At 37.8% G+C, this 13,647-nt stretch overlaps 1 protein-coding gene across 1 annotated transcript; it reads left to right on the forward strand.

Annotated features, from left to right (window-relative positions):
* Window positions 1-28: 28 nt before the first annotated feature.
* On the forward strand, window positions 29-13,357 carry LOC106136624 (adhesion G protein-coupled receptor A3). Its single transcript, XM_060945389.1, has 9 exons — window positions 29-515; window positions 608-673; window positions 2,696-2,911; window positions 3,438-4,315; window positions 4,650-4,798; window positions 5,306-5,476; window positions 5,913-6,147; window positions 7,173-7,304; window positions 7,930-13,357. Exons 1-9 carry the CDS (start codon window positions 292-294, stop codon window positions 10,755-10,757), a joined length of 4,899 nt encoding a protein of 1,632 aa, XP_060801372.1. The 5' UTR covers window positions 29-291; the 3' UTR covers window positions 10,758-13,357.
* The last annotated feature ends 290 nt before the right edge of the window (window positions 13,358-13,647 follow it).

The following is a 13,647-nucleotide window of genomic DNA, read 5'->3' on the forward strand; positions in this document are numbered from 1 at the left end:
TATCGCATCAGTCAAAATTTTACAAATGTCGGCGGATTGTACCTACTTGTGTATTGTTTGATTGTTGTTTATTTTCATAATCATTTGTTACTTATAATTATTGTTAATAAGTGAAATGTGTCATTTTCACAGGGAATTTTAATAACTAGCTTATCACCAGTTTATTCTGTAGTATATAATTACTTGGAAGGATGTCATTGAGGAAATGCAAGAATTTGTGAAAATGTGATTATTTCTCGTATTTGGCTGACTGCCATAGGTTTAATTGTAGTTTTATCGGAAATAGTCACGATGAAGTGGCCAACAATTGTACTGGTGATGTTTTTATGTGTGTACAGAACATTTGGGTACTGCCCGTCGTTATGTTCGTGTAAGAGTAATAAATCTGGGGAGGGTACATCTTCGGAGCCTGTTCCAGGAGAATTATTGAGGCTAAAGTGTGGTGGAAGTCCCATACAGATAACGGAACTCAAGGAGATAGATCTGAGTAAATTATGGACGAGTGTTGTAAACATGTAAGTGCTCATCATCTTTCATTGTTTATTTAGTTTTTTGTTATGGATTTCCATGTGTTTAAACATCTAAACTCTTTGTTATGGTTTGGCAGGAATTTGTCCGGTAATGCTATTTCGACCCTTTCGAGAGAATTGCATCTGCCTAAGTTACAAAAATTGTAAGTATCACACATGTTTTTATATTTTACTTGGTTCTGAGTGCAATGTTAGTAAATAAACACTTACATTTTTAGTAAATGATGGGTATACAGCTGATTGGTCAATTTCAAGCAGTATTTAAAGAAGCCTTATCACTTGCTACTAATGGCAAGGTAAAACTCTTGAAACGGGCCACTGCCGGAGAGGGGGGGGGGGGGGAGCCCCCTTGCCGGAAGCCTATAGTTTTGTTTTTACGAATTTTTAAAGTTTTTATATAAAAAGTGTGCTAAAGGTCATTAACTGCCAAAGTAAGAAGGGATGAAAGGAGTGAAGGGGAGTTAAACCTAACCTAACCTATACTAGACTTTTTTTTGACTCAGTTTGAACACTCCGCTCGCTTCACTTGCCCCGTTTTGGTGGTTTACACCAGCCTAACCTAACCGAACCGATTTTTAGTGCTAAAATATATAAATTACATACATGTTTAATGGACAAACTAATTATGTAATATTAAATTAACACAGTTTACAATGACAGACTGAAAATATTGCGTTTTGTTTAGTGCAATGCGGGTTTACAAAATATCCCCTAATAATAATATGTGTAATAGGGTGATTGCGCTGGTTTTCGTCCAATTAGCGGAGTTGCTAGCTTTCAGACGTAAAAATAATATGATAAAGTATCCTAATGAAAATAGCTCATATTTGTTTATATACCTCATATAGTCTATTTTTGATAAAAATTAAGAAACTTTTAATTATAACTACATTGTTTTTTATATAAATAATTAAATGTTAAATGGCAGATTTCACTAGTTTTCGTCCAAAAAATTTGGTTTTCGCCCTGGTGTGATCTAGTTTTCGTCCAGTATGTAAAAAAGAGTAAAAGTGCAATGTTAAATAACAACTGTCTTTATAGTCTTTTATTTAATCAACAAAAATATTTATTCTTCAGCAGTAGATTTCCTGCTTTTTTTATTTCCCCGAATCCATCTATAACAATTAATTTCATAGTTTAGTACCTACTAGAAAAACCTGTTCGAATTAACAAGAAAATGTGTTAGAAGTAGATTCCACACGTTTATGGACGAAAACTAATACAAAAAAAATTGCTGTTTAGTTTTCGTCCATGCAATTTAAAAATTTTTTTAAACAAGCAATACTGAGAAATTATTGGACGTTAACTAAATATCTTGTCAAATAGCCAATAAAGTTCATATCTAAAGAAAACACATATTTTTTTATAGGTCTGAAAAAGTAAAATGAACATTCCAAATATTTAGCTTGTTGTTTTAGTTTCCGTCCACGTGGACGGATACCAAATAATTGGTAAAATAGGCATGTCAGTATTTGTCCGCAAACTTTTACTAAGATTACTACAAAAACATTGTAAAATAACCTAAACATAATGTTAGTTATACTCTTAAATATCCTTACATGCCAAAATATTACCCAATCTATGTGAAATAGTCAAAAAACCCATCACGGAGTGTTCCTGCACCAGCTATTTTTTTTGTATCGGCAATGACGTCTACGAAACACGAACACATGCCGGCCACTGAGTTTAATTTTTTCGAAGTTTTCACTTGACGAATTGGATTTTGTGGTTGTTAGAACTGTTGCTTAAGTATGAAAGATCGTGACAAGTTGCAACATGCGTGCATAGGTGTGTTTATATTCCTTTTATATGCGTTTAAAAGTGAAATGGACGAAAAGTAGAACTGGACGCCAAACCAGCGTAATTACCCTATATCACTTCTTTATCCCTTGTGCGGTAGACAGTGCCAGCAGTCTTGAAAAGACTGATAGGCCTGATGTAGGTTATAACAACTGCATATTTATGAGATATATCAAGGTCAGAAGATGTATCATAAATAATAATGCGTGATCAACACTCTGCAGAGTACTAAGCAACAACAATAAGGGGAGAAGAATATAAATCTGATCCACAGTCACGCTTCTCATGGTTTTCTTGCCATCTCACTCAGTTCTCCTGGGGGTAGGGAGCGGCTTATGAATTCATGAATGTTTGCTTTTTTTCAGGGATCTAAGCCACAACCAGATAAGTCTGATAGAATCCGACGCGTTCTACAACATGACGGCTCTGCAGCGTCTCGACCTGTCGTCCAATGAGATCAGCAATGTGTACAAGGAGATGTTCAAAGGGCTGGTCAATTTGGAGAGGCTGATACTGGCGCAGAATCACATATCGGCCCTAGCCGTCGGCACGTTTGATTATCTTGTTGGATTGAAACAATTGTAAGGCATTTATACAAATAATACAATAGTGTATTGTATCTCTATTTTTAGTATGGGGATTTTCTCGATCAACTAATTTTAATAGATGTTGGAAAAAGCGACTGAAGTCTTTTAAACATACATACATATAGTGACAGAGTATGTTCTATTTCAGCTGTATGTTGAGTTTATTAAGAATCCAATAAATATTCCTATGTTATGAGATAGCTAGGAAGTCAACTGTAGGTCCTAGAAAAACACAGCATATTTTAAAAAAATCACTTGCATATGCATCTAAATGCCGTGTTCGTTTTGGCCATTGGTTAGGATGTGCACTTCTGACAATTTATTCATAGTAGTTTAAGCAATATGAATAAATTCCCCAAAAACAGATAAGCCAAGTGATAAGATAAACACATAATTATCTAAAATATTTACCAGATGAACAGCAGCTGAAATAAGTTGCAAAAGGGGAAATCTTTTTTAATCTTAACAGGTGAATGAACATGACTTAAAATAGTTCTCTTTTAATTTTTTCACCTTTCAGGGACATATCTGATAACCCACTGATATGCGACTGCAACCTGCTCTGGATAGGCGATTGGCTTCTCAATACGAGCGTCAAACTCTCTCCGAGCCCGAAATGCGCATTCCCAGAAAACATGACAGGCAAAGCGGTAAAGAAACTGCGAATATTCCTCGACCTTTCTGTCTGCGGCAGCGTCTTACCGTCAACAACTTTAATCCTCAAACCATCATACGACCAAGTAGTCTTCGAGGGTGACAGTTTATCCATATCCTGCAACGCTCCCTTCGCATCGGCTGTAGCTAAATACAAGCTGAAATGGGTGCATCCTATGCTCGAAGTCTGCGATGTGAATATAACAACAACTGACATGCTAGAAGACGGAATAGCAGAAACCAAAGCGTATTTTCCAAACATAACCGCTCACCACATGGGAAACTGGACTTGTATGTACACAGATATGAATCGCATACACCACAATAAGTCTATAGAAGTGCTTGTTCTATCAAATCAGACTCAGTATTGTTTGACAAATCATACCATGGACAACAAAGGGTTGTACTCTTGGCCTCAATTACTGGTGAATTATACGGCATCTGTACCATGCAATTTGGGTGAAGGTATAGCTTACAGGCATTGCTTTGGAAATGGTTCTTGGGGACCGGCTAACACAACAGAATGTTCGTATATTAGTAACGTAACAAAACTATTGCAACAATTTGCGTTGTTAAATGTGAGTTTGGTGCAATATTCTGCATTGAACGCTACCGAGAGGCTTTCAATGTTGATACGGGAGAAAACGTATCCGTTAGCGGAGTTGACTGACGCGGACGATGTGATGTTCATAGCCGATGCTATTAGGAATTATATGCAGTATATTAAAGAAGAAAAGGATTTAGGTAAGCGACTTTTTTTCTAGTTTAATTTTGTTTTTTTAAGTGAATGTATGTAATACATACATACATTAAATCACGCCTCTTTTCCCGGAGGCGTAGGCAGAGACTACATCTTCCCACTTGCCTCGATCTCTGCATACTTCCTTCGCTTCATCCACATTCATAACTCTCTTCATGCAAGCACTGCGGTTTCGGGTACTCTTGACCTGACCCTTTCCCAGGACGTCCTTAATTTGATGTATGTATGGCCGGGATTTGAACCCGGGACCTCCGGTGACACAGACAAGCGTACTACCGCTGCGCCACAGAGATTTTATTATAATGGTTCACATTTCAGGGGGCAAACTCCTAGACGTGATCAGCTCAGCGATGAACATTACATCGAACGCCACCGTGCCAGCCGAGAATCAATACCAGGCTTGTACGAAGATGGTCTTGGCTGCGGAGGATATATCGGCCTATATAGACAATGTGCAAGGGCAGAAGGTATGAACCTTTTTTATAAAACTTTAATTTATATTAAACTAGAGGCCGCCCGCGACTTCGTCCACGTAGAATCAATCCCGTGGGAATTCCGGGATAAAATATAAAAAAAAATAAGACCACTCCATCTCTTTGCCGTGGATGTCGTAAAAGGCGATTAATGGGTAAACTTATTAATTCAGTCTTTTCAAGACTGTTGGCTCTGTCTACTCCGCAAGGGACATACACGTGACCATATGTTATAAATTTGATATTCCTCTTGTAGTTGATGGGCTACCAACCTATCATTATTAGAATCACAGCTGGTCTTTCAGTCGTTTCAAGACTGTTGGCCCCGTCTTCTCTCTCAGTAATACAGACATGACTATATGTATGTATGTTTATTCCCCAGTCAAACCTAGCAGTGGAGACAGCTGGCCTTACAGTCGTTTCAAGACTGTTAGCTCCGTCTTCTCCGCAAGTAATATAGACATGACTATATGTATGTATGTATGTATGTCTATTCCGCAGTCAAACCTAGCAGTGGAGCGGTTCCCAGTGCGCGAGGGCTTCAGCGGCGTGACGTGCGTGTGGTACAGCGGCGCGCTGCAGCCGGAGCCGAAGTTGCACTGCACCACCACCAACAGGACGGTGGCGCCACTGTTGACCGTCTCCGACGCATGTATACACGCCAGTGTTCAGGTGAGATAAAGGGTTTTATAGTTGTACGTGTATTGAATGTGATGATGAGGGAAGACCAGGAGGGAATATACTTGATCAAGTGACAGAAGGCGTAGATGAAGTTATCTTTATCAAATCGTGGACGTTCTGGCGGAAGGAGTTATAGTGGACAGCTATAGCTCCATCCGTTTATACAACCTGTACGGTTTTGATCCAAAAGTTTAAATAAATTAACTTTAAAACTCTTAATATTTTTTTTCAATCAATCAATGATTATTATATTATTATTATATACTTTAAACACACTAGCAGCTCATTAAGCTGATGCGTGTGAATTTTGATGCTTGAAGATATTTAAAGTTTGTCTAGCCGAATCTTAAAACAATTGACTGAAGGAGCAGTTATGACACTCGTAGGAAGCTTGTTCCAGTTATGATGATTATGATTTATGTTTCAGATCCCCCAATCCCTTTTGTACAGCACAACGGACGAGGGATCCCTCGTGCAATCCCAACCCCACGATCTAGTAGTCGCCATGTACGACAAGGCGACGTTGTTCCCGATTATCCCAGCTTCGGACCAGGAAAACGGGCCGAATAAAGTTCACAGGGCAAAGGATTATTACGGAAGAAGTACTAAGAGGGAAGATATGAATATGGAAATCACTTCGCCGGTTGTGGGATTTCAATTGAGTAAGTGTTATTGTTTACTGAAAAAAGATATTTATTGTTTTAATAGATGAACAGTATTTAATATAGCGATATGAGATAGTCTGTCTGTTAAGCTTTCCGCTGTGCCGATTGTTGTGAAATTTGGAATAGGGGTAGTTCATTTAAAACCTATTAATCTTTCGCTTTCAGAGGTAGTTGTAAAAGTAAAGAATGTACAGTGCAATAGAACAGAAGTAATAGGTTTAAGGATTAATCCTCCTTTATCTCTATGGTAGCCATTGGATTCTTTACTCATAGACTAGTCGTAATTCTGGTGGCAAAAGTGGGATCCCGTTATTCAATTCCTCCGCAACCTTTGTAGGGGAACTTAACCCATATTTGATTATGACAAAAGCTACATTCATCTAATGTGCTTATTTTCTAAGTCGCCTGTTCCGATATCCATGCTAAAGTGATGGAGTGGTTACTCTAAAGCAGGGATGTTACGGAGCTTCGACTCCGGTTCCGTTAAGTCGGAACTTTCGATTATTATTGCACCTTCGGTTCCGACTTCGACTCCGACACTTTTAAATCGAAGGTTTTAATCGGAGGTCAAAGCATAACATAGCGACGGCGGCGGCCTGTGTCGACTGTTATGAAACGGGTTCATATTTTAATTTCTTGTTTATTTGAAAATATGCCATTTTTTGTGTTTTATTTTATAATTGAATATTAAAACGACAAAATATGTTTAAATAATGATTTTTTTGTTCTCAAACAAAATTTCTCTCTCATGCCACCACTTTCTGATCCTTCCTCCGACTCCGATTCCGACTCCGATAAAGCAAATTTAAAAACTCCGACTCCGCCTTCTGTTCCGATAAAACTACCTCCGTTACATCCCTGCTCTAAAGTACCAGGAACCTAAAACAATTAGGCTATTCAGCTAAACGTGCCTTCAAGTGTCTTCAAAAATTTATGTAGAAATTGGTGGCAGTAGTGGGATCCCGTCACTCATTGGACCGATCAAGGATATTGATTTATCATTTGATGATGTTCACTTTCAGAGAACAGCGTAGCTCACGTGAGCAATTTGCTGGAGCCAGTGATAGTGACGTTGCGCGGCGCGGGCGGCGGGCTGGAGGGCCGCGCCGCCGTGTGGGGGCCGCGGGAGGGCCGGTGGACTGATAACACCACTGGTAAACACTGTATTAAATACATACATACATACATATGTTCACGTCTATATCCCTTGCGGGGTAGACAGAGCCAACAGTCTTGAAAGGACTGAATGGCCACGTTCAGCTATTTGGCTTAATGATAGAATTGAGATTCAAATAGTGACAGGTTGCTAGCCCATCGCCTAAAAAAAGAATCCCAAGTTTGTAAGCCTATCCCTTAGTCGCCTTTTACGACGTCCATGGGAAAGAGATGGAGTGGTCCTATTCTTTTTTGTATTGGTGCCGGGAACCACACGTCACAAAAAACACAATATTATGTATATATATATATATATCTTTTTTTTTCCAAACAAACTCACAATGCCGCTGAAGACGTGTTCCAAACAAAATTCTTCCGTTTGAAAGTGTATCTTAATATATTACTTTTTTCTGGCGTTAGCTTTGGTTAAATTCTCAGTGGAGAGAAGCTCGGGGTATTCTTTTTTGTGTGGTCACAGTGTACACTCGGCTGCTAAGCATCAAAAACCTGATCCGTATTAAAATGTGGTTATAAAAGAATAAGACAACTTATCTCATTTATTAGTCCTTTCTGCGAATGTTCCATCAGAAAATTACTCAAAATGGTCACAATTTTGTTTTACAGACTGCAAAATATCCCACGTGGTCTCCGAAATGATAATAATCAGTTGCACTCGCCTCGCCTACGTCGGCCTCTTGCAAAATGTCGAGACAGGCTTCTACGGCGCACGCACAGATGGCGCCCGGTTCAAAGTGTCACATCCGGCCGTTTACGTGGGGAGTCTCATACTCATCGGATGCGTAAGTTGTGCCACGCTGACTTACATCATGTCCTATCCCGCCATACAAATGGCGAAAAAAACTAAACATTCATTAATTAACACGTGGATAGCGATAGGTTTACTATGCTTTATGTACACACTAGGCATTTATCAGACGGAAGATGTGAAGTTGTGTCAAATTCTAGGACTGTTAATACATTATTTGTCGCTGTCGTGTTTACTGTGGATGTGTGTATCGGCCAGTAACATGTACAAATGGGTGACGAAAACTCACAATCCGGTTAGGACGCCAGAAGACGACTTGCCACCTGATGTTCCCGTGCAGAAACCGATTTTAGGATTGTATCTGGTAGGTTGGGGTATCGCGTTGATTGTGTGCGGTATATCCGGAGCGGTGAACTTGAAAGATTACGCGGGTTATTCCCAATGTTTCTTGAGCACGGCGCCAGCTTTAAGCGCTCTGTTTGTACCTGGAGGAATCCTTCTATTGTTTTTGCTAGTTTTGTTCTTATTAATACGGTGTACTATAAGGAACATGAATATACAACTATCCGAAGGGACACAGGCGACTGAGAATGTCGATTTGGAGATGTGGGAGCCTAATCAGACGAATGAAAATACAGAAAGACGTAGCATCAAGTCTACGGCTGATTCTGAAATCGATGACGTTGAACATACTCCGATTATACAATTGAGAGCTCAAGTTATCGTCCTATGTTTGTATATGTCTGTGTGGACTTGCGGAGCTATAGCCGTGTATAGACCTTTACCAGCGTATTTACCGTATCAAGAAGACATTTGCAGTATAATTTACGCCGTCTGTGCAACGGTCTTGGGGACATTCATTTTGTTCTTCTACGGCATCGCACGGAGCGATGTCAGAGCGCAATGGGCTATGATGCATTGCTATTTTCAGAAAAGTAAACAATGTTGCAGGAATAGAAGCGTTTTTGACACTAATCAACAGAATTTGCCAGGCGTGCCAACTAATACGGCCCCTGTTACACACGCGATACCTAACGATAATAGATCTAGATCTGGAAGCAGAAGTTCTAATAGGACTAACTCGAAAACTAACAATAGCTGCACATATAAAGCTGGTGCTGAACTAAACGGGCAGACATTGCAAAAAGATGTTCTCAAAAACACTAATGGAAAAGCGGCGAATATCAATCTAGTTGTATTACACAGACAACAATATAGATCTAATAATTCCATGATGACGTATCCTGAAACTTCAACGTTAGGACCAGAAGTATTTTATAATCAGAATCAGATGAATGTTGCTAAGAAATTCTTTAAGAAACAAAGACAGCATATGAAGAGGAATTGTTTAGAACTGCCTCTAAGACGCGACTGTGATAATGATTCACACGTTTCACTACCATTGCCCTCTAGAGAAGCGTATAATGGCGTCGCTAATATAATAAATTCTGGTTCTAAAGTTAACAACACAAATTTACATGTAGAGAAATCGAATAGCGGTATAAAAGAGACACGTAACGTTCTTAATCCTAATTTATTGGAAGAGGAAGCGAAAGATTACAAAAATTATTCCATAGATAAGAAAGCGTGGAATACAGAAAATGCTAAGGCCAGCCGCAAACAGATAATGAATATATATACTAACGTACCAGAGACTCAAGTTCCTCAACATCAAGTTGTGAAGGCGAATGTGCAACAAGGTTTTAATGGTCAAAGGAGCAGTGTTTCAGAAGAGTGTTTGCAGAGCCACGCAAGCGAACAGCCAGAAATGAGGACAATTTCTCAACAATGCAGCTTAGAATACAGTTCTGCATCAGAAATAGCCATGCCGCATACGTGTTCTGATCAGACTTTGAACACACATTCAGAAATGACTTCACTGCAGGAAACGCACAGTGCCTTATGTTCCACAAACGAGATCACTGATACAGAAAGTTTTGGACAATACATTGATTATTTGCAACCAAACAAACAGGACAACAAAGATGTTTTGGACAAATCTTTACAAGATATTTCAGAAGAATGCACAATGAATAGCGACGAAATTAACCGTTCCACAACTCCGCCTAATCTAGAAGAAGCCTGTTCTGGGGAACTGGATAATTTGCTGCAAAATCCTGATAATGCATCTACCGGATCAAAAGATAAGATGGACGGAGATAAAGAGCCGTTTTTCATGGCGAAAACTACGTACGACTTCGAGACTTGCAGCACGAACGCTAGCGAGCAAGCGTTTGAAAATGAAAGTGACATTTACTGTCCTAACTATCAGATGTCCGAAGTCAGTATTCGTAGCCACGGGTTGTACGCCCCTTCGCCGTCGTCAATGTGTCCGAACGAGATAAGTTTTAGCAACGAAGATGTGTCTAACATAGAGAGTCAGTACGTGAATTATGACCCTGGATGGCGTAAAACGATAAAGAGCAACCCTAAATTGGGCAAATTCGTTCCTACTCCAGCCGTAAGTTGTCCAGAAGTTAACAGAGACAGTCCTGTGTCGTTTAGTAGTGAATTAGATGAATTATATACGCAGATAACGAGTAGAGACAAGGATAGAACGATGCGAAGGGAAACTGGTTTGGATGTGACTATCAATAGTGACGTCACGCTGAAACCAGCGGACAGCGACAGTTGTGTGAGCGAGGCAGTATCTGATGTTGAAGTGAAAGGGGAGACCACGGTTTGAAAGTATTAAGGTGTTTAGTTTATTTATAATACTTTTAGAAGCACTATATTGAATATTGAAGAATTTTATCAGATTTATTTTAACAAATTTTATGTTGGTGGAAGATTTAATATAAAATGGTGCCAAAAATTAATCTGTTCCGATGACTGAGAGGAAATTGTGTCATTTTATAGAGTCTATTTAGCGCCAGGAATAAGGTCTACATGTCATTTCCTTTTTAATAAATCGATTTTTTATTTATTCATCACATTAATATCCATGATTTCTTCTCGGCCGGAAATTGTTAGGGGCACGGACATGTGTAAAAAGTAGTTGCACAAAATATACCATAGATTGTTGTCTATGGATCATGCATTTACAATTTAGCTACTTAAGTATATCGATCCCACAGATTTAGATTTATTATTACACAGAATACAATATACATAATAAAATATAGACGGTTTTCACTTGTGTCTGTATTTATATATGTATATTTTTTGTTAATAATTTTGATTTGATTTTATTAATATTTAAGACTTGAAAAGGGACAGCGATAGTTTTTCTCGCGTGCCATGCTGAAGGGCAGTTTACTTTTTCTTTGACATAACAACATTTGGTCAGTATTTTAAAAACATAATTATATGTTTTGATTGTATATTAGTTTATGGTAAATCTTTTTTTAAATACAAATCTGTAAAAAAGATTAAGTTGATGTGAAATATCTATCAACGCACGCTCGAATTCACTGATCCGATTTAGGTGAATGTTGGCATAAAGGCTGTTCTAGTGATCCACTGAGGATTCCACCAATTTCCGTAATTTTTAATGATGGCGAAATCACCGAAAGTCCGGTGGATGCCATAATATAGAAAGGAAAGAAAGATACAAAAGAGGATTTCTAGAACGTTGAACAATTTTTCACCGAAACGATGTTTATTTTTTTTTTAATTCTGAAAATTCTTGATAAATATGTAGCCAAACAATTATTATGCCATACATTTATAGTGATTTATCTTCTCCAAATTAAATTCTAATTGTACCTACGTAATTTGAACTGACTTGTATTATTTTTAATTATTTTTTACACAGATCAGTTTGACAATAAACTGGCATAGACAAACCTTATACGTAGACCTGGTGCCATTAAGTTTGTATAATTATTAGTTTTAAATTGTAAATTATCTTAAATGTATAGTTATTTATTTTTAAGTTTATAACGGTCTCATTCTACTATAAGTGTCGTTTAATAGTGACGAAATAGGTTTATATTTCTCTCTCGTTCGCACGTTGAAGTGCGAGCGGGACGGCATTACTTATAATTTTAACTGACGTGGTTTGTTTAAGTTTTTATTCGTGTAGTGCTAAACACTGACATCGAAAGTGCGAAGTCGAAGTAAAGTTCATGATATATTGAAATAAATCTTAAAGTTATGACTATTTTGGGTTTTGCCTTTTAGGGTTGAACAACACTAATTTAATTTGAGATTTGTTGACGTCATTCAAACCGTTATACAGGGTTAAGAAAAATTTCCCAGTATGTTTGAACGACTAAACTGAGTGGATTTCTCTAAAAACAAAAAGAGAAAAGCGAAAAAAAAAAAAAATTGATCGTTTTGGCAAGTAATTTTCTTTTGTAAATTTTTTTTGAGGAATCTTCCTCAGCTTCGGCTTCAAACGTGCTGTGAAAATTTCCTTAACGAATCAAAATTCACCCCGTATACAATAAAAAAAAAAAGATATTTACCAAAATAACCCACCGTTATAATTTTTTTTTCCTTCAATATCGACTCCTCGCTTTCGATGTGATTGGAGCCTAAATTTGTGCCAAATGGAATGTTCCAAAAGTTTCCATTCAATGCATTGCATGTCATTAAATTCGACTGATACATATTGTCTGCCTTTGTCTAGTCCATTATGTGCGTTGTTTTGATTCTGTCATAATATTAATTACTAGAGGCCGCCCGCGACCTCGTCCGCATGGAAACCCTATCAATCCCGCGGTAACTCCGGGATAAAAAGTAGCCTATATGTTATTCTGGGTCTTCAGCTACCTACATACATACCAAATTTCATCGTAATCAGTTCCGTAGTTTTTGCGTGAAAGAGTAACAAACATCCATACTGACATCCTGAGATACTCTCAAACTTTCGCAATTATAAGTAGGATTTAAGTTTGAACCCACTACTTGCTCCGACAAGTTTCGTCGAGTAAAATTTTTAAATCTATACTAATAATTATTATAAAGCTGAAGAGTTTGTTTGTTTGCTTGTACGCGCTAATCTCAGCAACTACTGGTTCGAATTGAAAAACTCTTTTTGTGTTAAATAGACCATTTATCGAGGAAGGCTTTAGGCTATATAACATCACGCTACAACTATAAGGAGCAAAGAAATAATGGAATATGTGAAAAAAACAGGGAAAGTTATTCATCCTTGAGGGCTTCAATGATGCCCAAAATAATTATTCCACGCGGACGAAGTCGCGGGCACAGCAAGTATATAATAAAATAAATACACGTGAATCGTAATCATCAGATGATAAACGTGTTCCCGTTTGCATCAATAAAATTAGAACTAATTATTTTAGTTAATTTCTTATTGATAAACTATAAGAAATTAACTAAAATAATTAGTTTGTATTAGTATTGACGAATCAAAACAGCCCGTGTATACAAACGCCATGTCATCTCATTTTTATACTTGAATGTATATAGTATTAAAACGTGCTGTATGTAATGATGTGTGCCTATCAGTGTCGCGTTTCGGCCTAAACTGTTTCTGACTTTAGTTGGACGGACAAATGTGCGAATGTAAGATGTCTATGCACTTAGAGATGGTTTTTTTATTTTAATTTTCACATTAATTTGAAAATTCTGACGTAGTAATAGAAATTACTTAATCTTAATTC

Source organism: Amyelois transitella, chromosome 8 (genome assembly GCF_032362555.1).
Source record: "Amyelois transitella isolate CPQ chromosome 8, ilAmyTran1.1, whole genome shotgun sequence".
Classification (NCBI taxonomy): Eukaryota; Metazoa; Arthropoda; class Insecta; order Lepidoptera; family Pyralidae; genus Amyelois; species Amyelois transitella.